Below are 19,299 nucleotides of genomic sequence, written 5' to 3'. Positions count from 1 at the left end.
ACAGACCAGCCAGACCAAGCAGCTGGCATACAGGCTAAAAACCAGCCAGGAAGACCCAAAATCCACACACATATCTGCTTGTGTACTGCTGTCACCTGTTCTCTAGGCAAAAATTGGATCAAGGCCCCATTTGCTTGTGCTCCTTGAGGAACAGGGCAGTGAAGGTAAAGGATACCATCAAGGGCAGTCCCTTCTCACTGCCTCTTAGCCCCTCCTTGCCTCTGCAGAGCAATGAACCCAAAGGTCTCAACACAAGCACCTCTCTACTATGAGGCTACTTTGAAGGGGAAGCACTGCCTCGAGAAACACAGCTGGGGAAGGCAGGACTGGATCCATTCAAGGCCAGTTTCCTGCAAAAGCCCCTCCCCAGGCCACAGAGCAGGTTTCTGGGACTTGCTGAAGTATTTCCAGCCTGACAGATCTAGTGGCAGCAGTGGGTTTGAGATGCCTTTCCCGCTATGAGACAGCAGTTCAATCCTACAGCAAACAAACGCAGGCAGCTCGAGCCTGCAGCAGCTGCTGCCTCCCAGAGAGGATCTCTCCAGACACCAGCTTCAGGGACTGGCAGCACATCTGGCACGCTCTCAAGGGCTAAGCACACACCCTCAAGTGCATTCTGGTGCTGGACCCAGAAGGAAGACTCACTATAAGTAACCTTGCCTGGGTGCAAGGGGTTCAGCAGCCCTTTGGGAAAGAGGACGTAGGCAGGATTGGAGCAGCCCCGCTGCTCTCCAGCCTCCTCCGGCACAGCGCCAGCCAGCAGCGGGCATCTGAACCCACTGCACCAAGTGGCACGGCGACACCGCCCTGGGAGCGCAAGGTGACACCAGAAGGGTTTGCAGCCAAAGGTCCTTCCCGGGCTGAGCGCTCCGTGCTGGCAGGGACTACGCAGACAGGAGAGGAGGTCCCAGCTCATCAGTACTCAAGCACAGGCACTGCAGGGAACCACATCAGCAATATTTTTAGCTTGATTGTTCAGATTTTTTTTTTTTGAAAACATTTCCACCCTTTCAGCCACCTCCCCATGGGTCTGTGCAGCTGAGTCACTGCTGGAACCTTCCAAACGCTTGGGCACCAACGGCACAACAGCTCTGCTTGGCAGCACCATTCCTCCCCAGCCCGCAGAGGCAGCCCAGCGCTGACACAGCCTCATCTGCTCTCAGGACACTCTGCTGGAGACCCCAGCCCTCAGGCTTGGCCAGCTGCAGCCTCCCAGGCCTTGGCACTGGGCATCAGGAGTACCTGACACAGAAATATCCTCTCCACATCCTCCTTTTCATCACAGCAGAGCCACACCACCGGGAAGCATCGGCTTTCAGACATGGGAACACACCTCTGCCACCTGGAGAGGAGCATTTCACAGCCTTTCAGGAGATGCTCCTGAACTACAAGATGTCCCCTCCCAAGGGGCTCCACATGGCCACTCCAGAGCCCTTCCAAAGGAGGAGGAGATGAGGCTGTGCGGATGTGGGAGGTGTGGGCAGGTTGAAACAGTACAACAGCTGTGCACAAGTATCAGCCTTTCACTTCTCCAGCCAGCATATGCCATCCCCACAGCTCTCAGAGCAGGGCAGTAACAGCAGCCCAGGCCAAGGCGCACTCCTGGCCCAGCTGCTGCACACAGGGGAAGGGAGGGTGGGATTGAGAGGGAAAACACCACCTCAGGACCACAACATCCCCTCAGCTATACAGCCCGAGATCCTCTGCACAGCCTCTGCAGGCCAGAGGCTCCTCTGTGGAAGCCACACAGGTGCATTCGGGCTGGTTTTATGCGCAAATCCCCCCTTGCATGCTGAGGGGAATACCAGGAATGAGGAAACAGGCCTCTCCAGACAGTATTAGGTGTCACCTTCCAGGAGCTGTTTCCTTAAGTCATCACAAACACCCACTGGGTGCAGATCATCCGAGCCCAGGGTTAGATCCTTTCTACTGCTCTTCTCAGGCCTCTGCAGCAGGCAGGAGCTCCAGTACGATGCACTGCAGTCAGCAGGGGCATCTGACACCAGATACAACCTCTGCGAGCAGGGAGGTCACTGGAGCACCTTCAAATCATCTTCAGACCAATCTCCCAACCAGAAACCCCTCCACCCTTGACAGTGAACTCCCACCACAGTCCACTCAGCCCCACCACCCGACCTGCGAGGCACCAAGCCTGCCACAGGCTTGCGCGGGCGCTGCTCATCTGCCTGCCAGAGCGCTGCAGAGATGTCCGCGCCTCTGCCAAGACAGCCTGGCAGGAAGCCGGCCAAGAGAGCACTGGAGATGGCTACAGCAGATCAGGTGGGGCTGGGACATCCACACAGAGCAGCTGCCTCGGTGTGTGACAGCCCTTGTTCTGCGGCACCATAGTGCACCAAGCTCCGCGTGTTGTGGGTGGCAGCAGCAGCAGAACCATTCAGCACCCATGTTGCCTGCTTGAAGTGTGCCCTTGACATTAAAGATTCTATAACACAGGCTCAGTGCCCTACAGCCTGCTAAAAAACCGTAACAGGCTCAGTGCACAGCTTTAAGGCACCTGTCCAGCCCACGGCACACTAATAACTTTCACTTCTCCCTCCTCGTTCAAGGTTCTGGCTGGCAACAAGAGGAGGACTGATACCAAGTGTGTGGTATTCCCTGGCTCATTAGGGGAAGCCCATAGGACTGTGTGCTGGAGCAGAGCAAGGCTTGATAAAAAGCTACCACAACCTGACTGCAAGCGGACCCTAAGCGCCTGTGCTAGGGCCCACAGGCAACCCCCCACGTCCTGTGGAAATTAGACACAGAAACTCGAGTGAGCTGTGCTGATGAAGCTGTCATTTCAAACACCACTACCCCACAAGTGAATTTGTTTTGGTTTACAATCCATGCAGCAACACTCAGGGCTGTGTCCCAGAAGCTCTATTCTGAGGGCAGTATCCCCTGGACATCAGAGGTGGTCGACAGCATCCCCTCGCCCCCCCAAAACATCTACGTGGGCAAATCACGCTGCCCAGGCCACCCCAGCAGCTATGTACATTCCTGTCAACACCAACTTTACGCCTGGGGCCTCCTGTGTCACCCAAGTCTGCGCAGAGATGCACTACCCTTTTCACAAAGCAGCAGCGTGCTGCTATAAAGGGATGAGTTTCTGTAGCAACCAGGCTGAACTTGTACAAACTCTGCCAAAGCACTAGATCTTTCCATGGACTGATACTTAAACGAACAAACCACCATTTGTGAAACTGGTTTTTACAGCCCTTAAAAGCTGGGAAAGGAACTCTTCCCTCTGTTTTACCCTCCTTGCTCCATTACCAGGCCAAGGAGATGCATTAAGTTCACACGGACAGCATCCCTTCCTCCTCCTGTGATTTTACAGAGAAGGCTGGTGGCTTTCAAAGAATTAAGTGAACCCTGCATCACTCCAGGGGAAGCACCCAGCACCCCAAAAACTCCTCATTTGATCTCAGCTGCAAAACCAGCCTGGAGAGGATTGAGGGGGAAGGGCAAGCCAGCCAGCAGCGCGTGGCTGCAAGCCCACACCCTGCTGATCACGTAGGTTTGTGCTGGACCAAAAGAGTTAAAAACAAGAAGCCATTCCGCTGCATCTCCTCCAGCCCACTGCGAGGAGCAGCCCGCTATTTCTAGTTGAACGTGGGAGTGGAGAAGCATCCCTCCAAGTCTTCCACCCAGCCTGCAAGCTGCCGGCTGAAGTTGTTAGTCGGTCACCGGCTGCGCCTACCACACCCCACAGGCAGAGTTGGGCAGACAACGCTGCCGTGGCGGAGGAGCGAGCGGCGCTGCCCGGACTTTCATGGTCAGGCAGAGGTGGGGGTCCCCTCTGCAAGCACGTGCACCCCTGCCTGCAGAGCTACCTGTCACCAGGGATTTTCTCAGGCTGCCAGAGTGAAGTTCAGCCTCCTGACACCACACCCCCCACCCACTCCCTCCAAACACCAGGAGAGGATTTCTCCTCTCTGTGAGGTTATCCCTCCACCAGCGTTACAGCATCGAGCAAAACATAAGCCTGGGCACTTCTTGTCTGCAGTGAACTGACAGCAGAGCAGAGGGGGCTGTGGCACAGCCAGCCACAGCCTCCCAACTCCACTGCCACGTTACACAAGCATTACAGGTTGAGAAGCCCCCCCACCAGTTACTGCCAGCACCCTTTTACACAAGCAAATCACTCAGCATTAGCTTTAAACCAGCCAAAAACAAAGGGAAGGAATCCAACAACTGTTGCTGTGTGTGTCAGCAGACTCACCGGACTGTGTGCTGGTTTGTGCTGCAGCGTCAGAGTCCTGGGTGCTCCAGGGTCTGTCCCACCCTGTCAGGTTGAGGGACTGCAGGCCAAGGCACAGATCGTTGGTGTCTGGGAGGCCACGGGAAGACTCTTGCGTGGACGTGGGGAAAAGCATCCTGCTTGCCACTGCTTCTTCAGAGTCCTGGAAGTCTGCTCAGATTGAGAACAAACAGAAGCTTGAGAGTTCAGGGCTGCTTTTTTTTTCCTTTTTAAAGAAGGAGTTTTTCCGAAGCGTTAAGCCCCAAGCCAGGTCTCGTGCCGCTCTGAAGCCACGGCTTCTGCAACTAGCAGTTGCACCTCAAAAGGGAGGGTTACCATATGTCCAGAAACCTGCCCCCCACCCCCCTCAGCCCCTCTACCTTCCTATCCCGTCTGCATTACTGACTGGGTCAGCATGTGACCAGGCTGCTGATGCTTACTGTGCTGACAGTGACGTCACTCAGCCATGCAAGAGAACTGCATCAGCTCTTACAAAATAAAGGTAAGAAGAAAGGATAAGATTTCCCCCGAAAGACAAGACGGCAGGCGGGAGGAGAGAGATGCAGCTCCAGTAAATTGAGGGAGGCAGGCAGCACAAAAGCAGGGCTCCACGGCACGGCACAGCAGACGACGGGCTCAAGGCAGCAATCCCCCCCAGCATCGACGCTGGCAGCAGCGGCGACAGAGCAGACAGTTAGTTTTAGTGCTACCCAGCTCTCCTGTCCCCGCCTCCCTCCACCCACAACACCCAAAACCACTTTAGTCCTGGACAGCCTCCAGCTGCTGGCTCCAGTTCAGAGCCCAATGCAAAGCTTCGCAATTCTGCTAGCATAATCTATTTGCTTCAACTTGGCCACTGTGCCTCACTGACTCGGCATTGTTTACCAGCGAGTAACAAGGATAACCTTCAAACCCCCTGCTGCTACCCAGGCAGATGCCCATTATTTCAGGTCCAGCCCAAGCACATCACACCAGTACAGGGAGAAGAGGACCAGCCAGAGCACAGGACCCATTTCACATCAGGAATTTTTCATGGCCTGTTTACCTTCCGTCCCCCCCCTTTCCCAGCCCTCCCCTCCCCTGCGGGGTGTTCACGAGCCTACAGTACTGGAGACACCGGATTCTTGCCTCAGTTTAAGGCTGTGCCAACAGCCTAAGGAAATGCAGCAGGTTCATAGTCTGAGAATTCCAGTTTAATGCAGGGATCTGGGGGCTGATGAAACCACAAGATGCTCAGCTGTGTTACCCAAAATCTGAGTCAGAGGGCATTTATAAGCCAGCTACCAAGCAGCAGCAGCTGTCTCCTCCTCCTCCCCCTGCCCCCACACCCTCCCACTGTGCCATCAGATGTACACCTCGCACACGCACACCACTCCTGGCTCTTCAGCAGGGCGCTGCAGTGTCTCCAGCCTGTCACGTTATCCCTCACGTGCAGCTCCAGCCAACCCAGACAGCGTTCCCAGTCTCCTTTTCCATACCCACAGTCACATCCCGTGCCACTTGGTTGAGCCGACGAAGCCCACGCAAGGCCCCACCATCACCCGGGTACCCTATGCAAGATACAGGCCGCTGCCATCACTGGAGGTGGGGCCCTCACCTTCACCCCACAGCAATTTGGGAAGCACCAACATTCCCAGATCACAGCAAGGGGGCTGAAATGCAGCAGTCAGGACGAGAGCAGCTAAAACCGTACCTGCTGGCAACGCGCCACCTTCCCCCTTCCCAGCTGCAGCCTCCTCCGCAGCACTTCACCAGCATAGCATCCACCAGGTTGTTTTTTTCTACTCCTAGTAGTACTAGTACAAGCTGTAGTGCCAATTCAGTCACGTTACTATCAAGCACCTGTAACAGCATCGAATATTCCTCCGAAAGCATCACACTGCATCTTCAGCACGGGGTATTTCCCCGCAATAATGCTTCTAGTATAGTTTTCAGATGGCTTGTTTTGGACAGGCCCTAAAAACATCTATACTGCAGCTGTAAGGAAGAAAGGATGAAGGCACACTGCTCAGACAACTCTGTTCCCACAGCAACCATAACTTGCCCATCTGAATATGTAACATTTCTGCATTTATGAAAGCGCACAAGTGCTCTGCTCTAGCCCAGATTCCTGCCTGTAGGAGACGACCTTCCCTTTGGGGGCCAGGATCTTGTTAGGTTTTACATCACCTTCAAGATAAATTCCCACCAAGCTTCATCTTTGGGGAAACACAGACACAAAGAACAGACAGACAGCAGAACTCAAATCCCACCCGAAGTCCCTCAGCCAGCACCTTGGATGAAACCAACCACTGAAGAAATTTATCAGCTCTGGGAAGCGCTCACTCCACAGCACCCAGGCACGTTTTCCATAGCTATCTACATTTTTCAGGAAATAAGCTGTTTTGTTTAATTGAACCCAAACAGATTTGAGTTCGAGATGTACGTTTCCCTCTGATGACTTCAATCTACATCAAAGACAAGCTCCCTGCAGTTCAGTTACGGGCATAACTGCCGAAGCACAGAGCAGAACTTGCTTCGATAACCAGCGTTTTTTAATTAGGCCTGTTCTCATCCAAAGCAAACAGCAAGCACGAGCCTGCTTCCCCTTTAACACCCCCCAGTCACATGGAAAGATGGATACAGGTCAGCAAGGAAAACCAGCAACTTAAAAAATAGAATTTAAATGGATTTCTGAAAGAGTTGTTTTCAAATTCAGAGCCTGGAAGTTTGTTACAAAGCCATCCATTGTTGATGGCAGACAAAACTAATAGGATATTGGGGCAGGAAGAATTCATTTCCTACAAGAGTTCAGTCTAAAGAGTCATAACCTCAAGTTATTAATAAGGAAACGCCTACCAAATATTAAATAATTCCACTTTGCAACCTGACGCAGCCCAATCCAGCTCAAACACTTCACTGCAGACTTTTCCAAGCCCCAAGAACCAGCATAAGTCTTTCCAACCTGGATTTTTCCCTGGAGTTGCCACTGGAAGCCAACCATCCTGGCAGAGGGAGTCGCACTGCGCTGTGCTTGTGCCCGAGCGTCTCGGAGAGGCTGAGCTCCCGCCTCCCGAGCTGGTGTGGTTTGATTTCAACAGCATCATAAGTAAATCCGTAGTAACCCATGCAGGTCTCGGAGCAGGCGACTCCCCTGTCTGTCCAGGAGATCCCTGGAGCCACGGCACACCACAGCACAGGCTGGACAGCTTTCCACACCACCCCCCGGATGGAAAGCCACATTTTTTAGACTTTAAATGTTGGCATTGCATTTTAGACATTTCAAAGGTTTCTTAGAGGTGAACATCTCCACACAGTTCGGCTCTTCACCTGCACTTCAACCTTACCAGCCCTGCTGGCTCACACAAGCTGCAGCCCCAGCCACTTGTCTCCACCCCAGTTCTCCCTCCCCACTCACACCAGTTTAGACAGATGAGTTTTCACACTGGAAACTGGACTGGGGAGCTGGTCTGGTTAAAACCTAATCACTGGGAGTTAGTTTTAAGCCCGGCTCATTTTCCCTGATCTGGTATGCAGTGTGGCTACACCAACCAGGCATTTAAACCAGGAAAATATTTAGGAAATTACAGCCTAAGCCTGTGCAGAGAGGACAAGCAGGGACTGGCAGTCAGAGCTGTGCCCCACAGGCAGTTTGTGGCAGGTGGGTTAGATGTTCAGATGTTTGACTTTCCAGACCCAGGCCACTTGCAAAGTCAGCTAAAAATCCAGCAAACAGGTTTTATCTTGGAAAGTGAGAAAATCCAGAGAAAGAAGGCAACAGAATGGTTAAGCAAACATGAACCAAATAAGTCAGACCCCACTCCTACCACGTCTGCAGCCAGGAAGAGGTGTCTCTGCTGCCACATGCTAGTTTCTAGCAGAGCCTGAAAACAGAGGAAATCCCTCCACAAAAAAACATTCCTGAGTGCACAGAGCAGGGGAAGGATAAGCACAACTCAGCTCCAAGCTCTGTTCAAGGGACAAAGCCCAACCCACCTTGGTGTGCAGCAACCTTGGGGACTACAGCTCTGACCAAGGCTGAACTTCCAAACTAAATCCAGAGAAGCAAGAGGCATTTCCACAGCCTTGGGATCACAAACAGGAAGGCAGCGTAGAGCAGAAGCATTGTTTTCCCTTTCAAACCTCTTTACGCCTCCAGTTGTAAGCGCTGGGAGTTGCATCCCTGAAAATTAAGCTTCTCAAGTACGTTTTGCACACAAGACAAACAAATCTCAAGTGAATGCTTTTAGAGGATGAGCCAATTGTATTCCTGAGGTACACTGGGGATCATCAGGGGCTTAGGAAAGCCTTTGTTAGGCATAAACCTACTAGTTGCAAGAGGTTTTCCTGATGCACAACTAAGCATCTTCCCTGTAATGTGAAAAATTCCTCAAGCAGAGACATTTGCCACTGCACAACCTGTTTCACAGCCAGGTGAAGGAGTCCGCCTTATTCCAGTTACCACAAACACCTCAACAGCTGGCAAGCTACTACTGAAGAAACTAAGGAGGAGGGCCCTGCAACTTCACCTTGCTGCTCTACCCACCTCTTCCACAGGATTACAGCAAAGCCTGAACAAGAGAAAAAAAGTCAGGAAACATGCTGGATCTTCAGCAACACCATCCAACTTGTGACTGCTGCAGAACGCAACAGCTCTAGACCAAGTCCCTGCTCTCTGCAGAACACCACCATCATCTGCTTCCATTTGCAGATTTGACAAATAACCCCATTTACTAGAGCTACTTTCCAGTACAGAAAAGCATTGCACCCCCATAAGCAAAGACCTGTCTAGTGTGACACTTGAGATATAAAGGCTAAAAACCAACAGCAGTAGGTGTGCACCCCTTTTGGGACACACAGGTGTTGAATTTTACTCTTCTGGATGCCCATACCAAGCATAGAGCATTTATTTGAGGCAAGCAGAATGGTTCTCAGCTGCCAGCTCCAGGTGAGCTCCTGCAAACAGCCTTGCTCTGTCTCAGGCACCCTGTTAACACCACACACTCAGCACTGTATTTTGGTTTTCCACATCACACAACACTTCATCCCCCTTATTCAAGACCACACACATCAGGTCAGCTGCATCCAGCACTACCTGGCATGTTTCCTTATGGCTGCAGGGCAGTGAAGAGCAGAGGAATTTACATTATAGTACTGGAGAGGACTTTTTGAGTGGCTAAACAAGTGATAAGTCATTAATTGTCTGCAATTGAGAGCTAACAGGAAGCCGATTCAGTCATCAGCAGTCTGGGTTTGCGTTTGTCCTTCAGTTTTCCTTAAATAAAGCAGCCACTAAGAATCATTAGGACCTGATGGACCACAACTAATAGCCTTTAAACTGAACTTGGCACCTTAAGCCACTCCCATCCCCAGGAAGTCATTTGAGCATCTCCCATTTCTTCACACAACAGACTGTCAACTTAAACCGAAATAATGGCTGCTTTGTTTCAGTTAAAGGAGCAGAACTTAATGAAAGGGAGATCAATGCTGCTGGGACATTTAGGGTACCTACAACCCTTCTAAACCCATTTGCTTTCAGCCAGTATTGCCTTCAGTTGAAGCCAGTCAGTTTCACCAGGTAAGGGGGCATACAAAGGCTGCAGAGAGCTTTACTCACTGGTCTATTCAAGCTGGAAGTTGAAATCAGCCTGTTTTGTAGGCACAAAATTGGTTTAAGTTTTTTTAAAAATCAAATCTGGCAGCAGCACCTTCCACCCAGAAAGGCCCAGCTTTAAAGCCTGGCAAACAAACCACCTGCTACCTTAGGAACCCCACTTAGCTTACCTCCTTATTCAGACCAGGGACAAACATGCAGATTAGCTTTACATACAGGAGAAAACCACGTTCCCTGTGAAGCAGTTGCTCAAGGACAGGCTGTACTCCAGCAGCACTGGCAGGAGCTGAGCTGGTGGGAAATGTCAACTCCTGCCTCCATAGAGGCCATGTTCTCTCTCCCATCTCCACCACCACACTAAAAGCCACAAAAGGTCAATATTTGGACTACACACAGCCTTTGCCTTTCTTCAGAGGGTTTTTTGAAAGACCACACAATCCTGTCCCAGAAGTTACCAGACAGGTTCTACAATTACAGCTTTCACCACGCTGCTGCACTGCAGCCTTTGGTTTGGCCTGGTGACCTGAGCCTCATGCTTGGGGAACTCCTGGAGCAAGCACCCATGACCCACCACAGCGGTGGTCAGGCTGGGCCTGATGACTCACATCACTTTGACAACACAACTGAGCTCACCAAGGTTGATCATTAAGTGTCAACTGATCTTTATAGAGATTTCACATCAGGTATGGCAGGCCAAATCTCCCACAGCAGTTCCTTCCACCCAAATCTGGATAACTCCAACTGTTAGACACAGGACTGCTGAATCAGCTTGTTCTCTCACATTGCTCAGACAGCTGCTGTGCTGATCTCTTCTCAGCACCATCTCTCTGCGCACCTCGTCGCTGCGAGTAAGGTGTCTCCACACGTGTTTCCCCAATAGCATTAGTGAAAGGTCATGAACTTCTGCCATCCCTTCTCCACCACATGTAATCCTCTTAACACCAAAAGGGGCTTCTTACACACAAGTCCAATCCAGGATAAATTTAGTTTGACCTGAGGAAGACAACTGAAAAGCTTGAGGGACCACGAGTAGATTAAAGTAAAGTATTTCCCCTGCTAGAGTAAGATCTCTTCCCCAAGCCCTCCTGCCAAAAGAGTAAGTTGTAAAAAGACAGCCCTTTTGCCTGTTATAGCTGTTACATTTTAAAGATGGATCTCCAGGCTCATTTAGACTGCCCAAGCTATGAGTTTCATGACAATACAGCCTAACTACAACACACAAGTTGTTCCTGCACCAAGTAAAAGCACTAGAGGCTCACGAATTCTTCACAAGTGATTTAACTTGGAGCAGCTACAAGACACCACAGGAGATCAAGGGTCTCTGCTCCACTGGTCACCCTACCCAGGCTCACCAAAGGCAAGATGCTGATCTAGGAGAGCCTCATCTTGTTCACCCAGAGCCATGGCAAGCAACTCCAGCCACCTACTTCAGGCTCTAAACCATCTACCCAGGGCAGGGGGAAGTTATCTGCATTCTATACTGAATTTTAGCAATAGCTGCTCAGCCTTCCAGCCAGCACATTACTGCAGAAGGCTACCACAACCTAGGCCAGGGTCCAAGGGCCAAAGCACCTCTCCATTTGCAGATCACGCTGTTCTAGGATTGACATCCTTGCCGACAGCATCAGCTTTCTTGGAGATGCTGCTCATTAGCAACACATTAAACAAGGGAGGCAGCTCGTGCACCTTACTGGTCCAGAGACAGATGGACTGCTACTTTCAGGCCCCTGTTACCTACCAAGAGGTCCTAACTCTGACACTAACGAAACAAGGCTGGGACTGGAAGGACTAATAACTCTGAACTGCTGATGCACTGGCAGATGCTGACTCATCCACATATTTACAGCTGATAACTGCTGGCCTGGCCCGGGCAGTTCAGGTTGTACTCTATTATCAGTCTCTTGCACAGCCCAGAGGCACCTTCTGAAAGAGATCACATGTTTGCATTAGCCTAAACAGCAAGGGCACCCAAAGCAGCAGCTTCCTAGTCCCAGCTCAGTGCCCAGCATCCTTGGGGAAGCAAGCAAGCAGCTTTCCATCACAAGCATTTGCGCCACCGCACAAGGGATCTGGTACAAGCTATGAGCCTCCTGACAGGTTACCCAATGCTGAGCAGGGCCCCTATACCACACAAATGGCTGTGCCAGCAGCCAGCACCTACTTGAGACTGGCCTCAGCTGCTACATCAGCAACAAAAAAAGCTGTGTAAGATGTCCCCAAAAAGCCCAGCTTTGGTTGCCCTGCAGCAGAAATAACATTTGCTGGAAGAAGCCTCCCTTTTTTACATTCAAGACCCACCATACTCATCCTACAAAGTGTCTTCCATAAAAGTTAGTGACAGCCTGAAACATAAGCACAGTTTAACACCACTGAAGAGAAATTCACCCAGTTTCCAATCAAGGCATCACCTCTCAGCAGCTCCGCACCAAGCAAGAGCCCCTGCTCCAAGCATCCGTAAGAAACACCACAGCAACTGACAGAGCTTCACATGCAGCAGGTCTGTAAGCAGGTTCACTTCATCACCAGGTGAACACCCCAGTCCCTCACAGAAGAGCTTCAGAAGTCTAGAAGACACTACTGTAAATTAAAATTGACGTCACCTCTAAGCCCAGACCTAGAACCAGAACTAACCCACATCTTCACAGGATGAATCTGCTCTAGCAGGCCAAGATATTTCCTTTATCAACTACGTTAACTTTGGCAAGGAAGCTGAAATTTAATTAGGAAACATTTCCATTCCAACTTATAAATGCAATTATAAATGGGATATGGAGGACTATAGCTAAGATTTCAACAAGGCAGCCAGAAACAACTCTTTCATGAACTCAAGAAAGGAAAATACTCGAGTTTATTTCTCCTTTATGCTTCCAGTGCATCAAGATCAGATACAACACTGACTACCCTGTGCCAAGGGACAAAAGTCTAAACAGCTCAGTACAGCAGCAAATCTTTAAAAATACACCGCTAACCTGAATTAGTCAGTATCCACTACGCCACTGCACAGGAGCAGCCAGCATGTCCTCCGGTACAGTTTTACTGGGCACGTTTGGAGCACTGCTGGCTCCAGATCCGTACCTCGAAGCGAGCGATTCACTTCCTCTGGCATTTCTGCAGTGCCAGCAGAGGATCACATGGCCAGATCAGCCCCTGCTCCACAGTGCTAAGCCCTTCAAATACCCGGGAGATTAAGCTGCACTGGAAGTCATCTGGTGGCAGTTGTTTCGCTAGTCCAGAACGAAGTTGCACTGCACAACCATCAAACAGACCCACAGGATGCCCAGCCACCTGTTTGCAACCCTTTTTACACCCATTTGATTAAAACTCATCAGATTATCCACGAACACAAGACAACCCTGTCTCCAAGCGACTGCAATAAAAGCTTCTCTGCCTCCAGCAGCCTGCAAGGTCACCAGCTGGTGAGGTTTTTCCCTTTACTTCCCACTTTGTTCTGGGACAAGTCCAGAGGGTCAGTTTGTTTCCAATAATGGCCAAAGTGTTTATTGACCCTATAATTCAGAGGCTGGAGGAGCAACAGCAATCTTTCAATGCCCAAATCCTTGGCACAAGTACCACTGCACAGAAGCGTGCTGGCAAGGGGCACATCAGGCACCGGGCAGGTACATTTACTGGCAGATGCTGTCTAAAGGGACAACAGCACGTCCTTCACTTATTTTTATATAAGATTGGCCCCGACACTCTCTGCTTTGGCACACAGCCTCCTATTTTGAAGCAGATCAAGTGCAAGGCCACAGAATATGCCCACTCCCCTCAGCCTCCTGCAGGAAGCAAGAACTCGCAGCACTGATTTCACAATCCCGAGCTTGCTCTGCAAGAAAGTCTTCACCTACGTGTACTGCTCCAGCCTGCTCTTAAACACATGATTAAGTGACCTGTAGCAAACACTACAAAAAATTCTTTTGCATTTTTGATGTGTGCAGCAGATCAGCCATACTAACCACTAACAGATTAATCCTGCCTCCAGGAGAGGCAGACTGTACACGAGTCTGCTGGAACTATCTACACCAGAAGTTGGCAGGTCAGGCAGTGAGGGCTCACATCCTGCCCACACGACGATCCGCAGCGTCACAGGGAGCACAAGCAAGCCTTCCCAAGCACCTCTGCGCTGCCAGGGAATACTCGGGTTATCCATTTCAGGCACACAAATAAAGCCCCCAGTACCAACCCAGCATTAACCCCAGAATCCAAGCAAGCTCTCTGCTCACAAGCACCTGCCAACAACCAAACCACAGAGGATTACCACCACCACATGTTCACTAAATCCCTCCAAATAACTCCCCCCTCTCCTGCCAGCCCTGCATCCTCAAGCTCGCCTCGAAGCCAGCCAAACACGTCACCTGGCAGGATGTCACGTTTGCTTTTTGTGACGGGCGTGGTGCAGACTCCACTGAAATCCAAAGAGTTGTCCAACATGGCATTTATTCGGCGGAATATATCTGCATTGCTGCAAGTGGAAAGTGCAGGGGCATCCGGGCTATCCCAGCAGTCTTTTATGCTCCTCCCAGTATCTTCTTTCTGGAAAAAAAAGAACAAGTAATAGTGTCAAGCAGGCTAATACTCACCATCCGGCTTTCAACACGTTGTGGAACGTCTGGATTGCCTCCAATACTCATATTAGCTTTCGCTCCAGGTCTTCGCAACACTCAAGCACAATCCTTGGCATTAAAGAAACAGTTAAGCAGACGGGTGAGCTGTTTGTCAGCACGGGACTGCCCCAGTCACAAAGAGGTCCCAGCTCACCACAGGCAGGATGAACTTTAGACTAAGAGCCTCAGCACCCAAACGAGCATGCTTGCCAACTCGAGCTCCTTGCTGCTTTTCTCCGCATATCACATCACTGAAGCAGAGACCTTGTTAACAGAGGCATGTGCCTTCTCCCCAGAATCAGCCTCCCGACACCAGGGAAGAAGGGGGATGCTCATGGTCAAGGCAGCCACCATGAGAAGCCACAGTAGCTCCCCCTGTGCATAGCAGAAGAGAGCAAGGCTCACTTCATCACCCATATTCAGGAGCTCTGAACATCTTGGAATGGCCCAAGTCAGCAGCCACAAAATCACTTCCGAAAACAGACTTGTGGGAAAAAAACCATGACTTCCTAACTAATCAAACAGCCCCAAATCCTGAGGTTTCCCTTAGCAAGGCAGAGAACCAAATCCTGATTTTCCCTTTAGGTAGCAGCTCATGACCACAAAAGGTTACCCCAAGCCAGCTCTGCTTTAGCATGACCCTCCACAGGCACTGATCTACCAGCCATCAAGGTTTTGGGACCATCCTACAGAAGCCAGAGCTCCTGTAAATCTTCCTCTCTGCATGAAAAAGATCAAACCTCTCCTGCTTCCTGGTGCCGGTCCAGAGAACCAGCAAGAGCAGCTCCTTCCCCCAGCTCTGCTCACAAGCCACTTTCACATCTAGGCTTGTTTTGGTGCAGCTGCACAACAGTCAAGCCTCTGCCAATCTAGAAGCCACTAAACTTAATCTCTAACCAGCATTTTTGGACCAAGGGCAGGTCCTCTCACCACCCAAAAGCCACTGCAGAAGTCTGCTCCCGAACATGCTGAGTAAACAGTATCGCTATCAATTAGGAGCCACATTAAAGAGACAAGCAGGAAGGCACAACCCTGCCAGTTTTGGCCTCCAGAACAGAATCTTTGCCATTAAGCAAATCGAGTTAGAGCCAAATTCAAAGAACTGAATTGCACCGAGGCTGGCGAACAAGCTCCTGCTCCTCCAAGTCACACAGCAGCCTGTAGCTCTAAATTGGGCCATTTGTACTTGTCAAGGAGACATTTAATACATCTACCTTTTGGATGTGTTCCTGCAAGAGTTTTGGGCCTGACTCCCCCCATGTTTCTCCCCTGAAGCACTGAGCTGGTGTTACTTCAAGTTGTCCCTTACTGAGCTTTCCAGTGCACGGCCTGTGGCAGAAGGCGATTTCACAGGGACACAGGAACTTCAGCTCAGCCCGAGTACAGGACTTGTATTTCTCTGTCCTTATGAGCAGTTTCACTTCCATAATAATGCAAGATCTGATAGTTTTCTCTATACACACAAGCTCCCTCCACCACCAGTTAGCTAAAAAGCAAAGGAAACACTGAACTGGAAGCAGGAGGAACAAGCTACTGAATTGTCAACTCACACGATGCCTCCAGGCAGGACCTGAACAATTGATTCCGGATTTCAGCCCGTTTAAGACCATTAGCACTGGGGTCCGGGATCTTTGTCTATTGAAGAGCTCAGCCCACCCCAAGATAACATCCTGGGACTCTGCAGGAGCATTTACAAGCCAAGAGTAAAGCAGGCAGGGCTGAAAGCAAGCTTCAGGCCAGAGGAAAGAGGCAGAGCAAGCTTCAAGTCCTCTTTATAAAAAGCAGCCAAGGGGTACAGAGGCTCAATTTAAGAAAGTACTGCCAGTCATCTCTAATAAAAAGAAGTGCCGCATCAGGCTCCTTTGGCACAAGCGTGAAACTCCATATTCTACTCCTGTTACCGCTAAAGAACCACTTACAGCAGGAGGCAAAGCTTTTCCCTAGGAGTCCGTGCTAGCAAGACAAAAATAAACCCGAGCGGCAAACCAAACGCCTGACCCGTTCCTGCTCATTTCGCATTTGATGCTTCCCACAACCCGCAGCACCAGTCCTGCTGCAAACAAGAGGAGAAAACAGTAAAAGTACAGCCAAGCATTTCCACAAAAATTCCTGCCACTTACAGAGCTTTTAACCTTAAGACTGTCAAGGATATCCCAGAGATACTGCAAGCATCCCAGATGCAAGGGTTGGCATCAAAGCCCTGGTAGGGAGTGGCTTGTGTCCCTACACCTCCCCCTGGAAAAGCTCACCCTCCTCCCTAAACTCGAGATACTCCTTTGAGAAATGCTCTGCAGATCTTCAAAACACACGGGGCCCAAACCATTCAGCAGCCTGAATAGTTTGGTGGGAAGAGTCTGCAAACGCGCAGCGCGAGAATAAACCCATAGCCTTTAGTCTCAGACTCAACACCAAAGCACCGGGAAATACCACGCCTGAGGCTGCGTCCTCCAGAACCCGCTCCACACTCACATCCCCAAGCCAAGACAAGCAAAGGAGCACCCTGGAGCCCAGCGAGGATTAGCTTTCAGTGCTCCGTCTTGGAAGGATTTTGCAATAGTTAAACACACACTGCCTGTTCAGGCTTCTCTGGAAGTCCTCTGCACAGCAGCAGCTATGGCTACAGCCCAGGCTTGGAGCTGGCAATTCCCTCTGCTTTCACCCAGGCACCAGTCCAGGGGCACTGGTGGGTTGTCATCATCCTTCTGCAGGCCCCAGCAGCAACCAGGCACATCATGCGAGGCATAACCAGTTACCCAGTCATTGTCAGCCAGTCCTGCCTGCTACTATGCACAATCCCAATCCAGGAGAGGGGACACCATTTTATCCGTGTTCAACAAGTGGAAACAGAAGCGTGATCCAGCTGACAGGTCATTTAAAGGCATCAGGAGACAAACACTGCTTCCTGAAGCCTGGTAAAGACATCGAGTCCCCATTTAAGAGCTGAGAGTTTCTGGGGATGTTTCTCAATCAGAAACAAACATGAAAGGTAATTCGGTTCCCTGCAGTAGGCACGCAGCACCATGCAGCACACAATTTAAAGGCTTCAGGTTAAATCATTGTGATAGGTATGAAACACAGACTCAAGAAGCATTGCACACAAAGACACAGCAAGCTGAATCTCAGACAGGAGTACAGCCCATCATATCCTGGCTTGGCTAAACCCTTAGCCAAGAACCCATGTCAAGGCATCCCCAGGATGCTCTGAGGGCTCAAAGACAACCATGTCAAGCTCCAGACACCTCTAGCACTCCAAACAAAGCACAGTGGAGTGAGAAAGGGAGCACCAGGCTTGATTTGAAATAGGGAGGAGAAGTTTCCACTCCCTCAGAGTAACAGAAAGACAACCAATGAGCCTTACCACCGTGGTAGAGAGCTCTTGTTGGCTGGCTTTGCATCCAGAAGCCAGCGCAGTCGAAGCACAGCAGCTGTCAGGTGCCTGGAGTTCACACCCCACCAGCCCCAAGCAAAACCCATGGCTGCAGCCTGCTGTTTACCTGCAGGAGGTCCCGCTCCAGAGACACACGCACAACCTGCAGCAGCCTAGTTGGTGGAACAATGTAGGCTTGTGCATCAAAAGCCACCAACAACGTCCAAGGTAAGTGGAAACGACAGCACCTCCACAGCCGTGAGGCACACGCTTGTAGGAAACCTACAGATAATGAAATCCCAGGGCTAGGCAGAACCCGCAGCATCACAACAGCACTGGCACAGGATTAGAATATCCAAATCCTTAGGGAAGTCATTAAACACAGCTCAGCTGCCAGCATGGCCAAGAAGCATTAGCTCCTGGGGACGCTCTGGAGCAGGCAAGGCTCGTCCAGCTCAGCTACAATTCAGCCTTTGCTTTTTACGTCTTTCCTAGAAATCCCACTGAGGGTGCATTGTGCATCATGCTGATGCTGAAAGGGGTCCTCAGCACTGTAGCTACAGCCAAGAGGGCCTTGAATCCCAAGACAAAATTTAAGATGCTGTTAAAATGGTGTCAGTCTCAATCTAACCAAGCCAAGATGGCTCCACACTTTGATTGAAAGCTGCTCTAGAAGTCCTTTTCTACTGGTACGTTTTGCTTCTCAAGCTGAAGTCAGCTACAACCAGGATAAAACACGATATTGCGTCAGCCATTCCTACCAAGCAACACTGCTAACAAAACAAGCAGCTCACACCCCTAACTCATCTCAAACAGGCTTAGGCTAGGTTCTATCAGCTCTCTCACCATCAACAAGGCTGAGCTTAAGCAGCTTTCCCAGGGTTTACTGTGTGGAAAGGGTCTGGAACACACCTGACTGGAATCAAGACTGGAAGGGATTTTGATAGTATTATTTTACACAGGACCATTGACTTCAGAACACCACCAGTACTGCCAAAACTCCTGTTTTTAGAAAAGCTTCCCTGTCAAGGCACCTACTCTTTGGTATTTTTTGGGAACAAAATGCTCTAAAGCTATTACCCAAGCAGCTTTGGAAACAAGCAATATCACAGCTGCTTGCTCCAGCACATTATCAAAGTACAATAAGGTTTTAATTGGTTTAGGGAGACTGTTCCAGTGGAGATAAACGGCAGCAAAGCAACAGGATCCTGAAACTCCTCACAACACAGCTCCCATCCTTCGCACAGCTCTAGCTGGAGGCCCTCACCAACGCTCCAGCTGCCAGCACACATGGTTCGCCTATCACCAAAAGCAGTCGCAACGAGCACTAATTGGTTTTAGCTGGGGAATACTGAAGGGTAAAAAAAAAAAAGAGCTTGTTTTTCAGCAGACTCGTCTCTTGCCTCCACTGGTACTGCGCAGAGTTAGGGACTAAGCCTCCTGGGTCACCAACACGTGGAGCTTGCAGGCAGCTGGCTTAAGAGGAAAATAACAT

At 50.5% G+C, this 19,299-nt stretch overlaps 1 protein-coding gene across 5 annotated transcripts in view; it reads right to left on the bottom strand.

Annotated features, from left to right (window-relative positions):
* The window catches only part of CPEB1 (cytoplasmic polyadenylation element binding protein 1), a 40,029-nt gene that overhangs the window by 20,120 nt on the left and 610 nt on the right, over positions 1–19,299 (bottom strand). For 2 of the 5 annotated variants that reach the window (XM_086620093.1, XM_086620092.1), the window contains exons 2-3: positions 14,189–14,366; positions 4,223–4,411 (exon numbers count right to left, since the gene is read on the bottom strand). In XM_086620093.1, the coding sequence (XP_086476219.1) occupies positions 4,223–4,411; positions 14,189–14,366 (367 nt within the window). Of the gene's footprint in view, positions 1–4,222; positions 4,412–14,188; positions 14,367–19,299 lie in introns of those variants that run through there. The other 3 variants (XM_086620096.1, XM_086620097.1, XM_086620095.1) reach the window with 2 other exon arrangements.

This window comes from Tauraco erythrolophus, chromosome 14 (genome assembly GCF_009769465.1).
Source record: "Tauraco erythrolophus isolate bTauEry1 chromosome 14, bTauEry1.pri, whole genome shotgun sequence".
Lineage (NCBI taxonomy): Eukaryota > Metazoa > Chordata > Aves > Musophagiformes > Musophagidae > Tauraco > Tauraco erythrolophus.
This window is presented reverse-complemented; position numbering and strand designations above follow the sequence as displayed.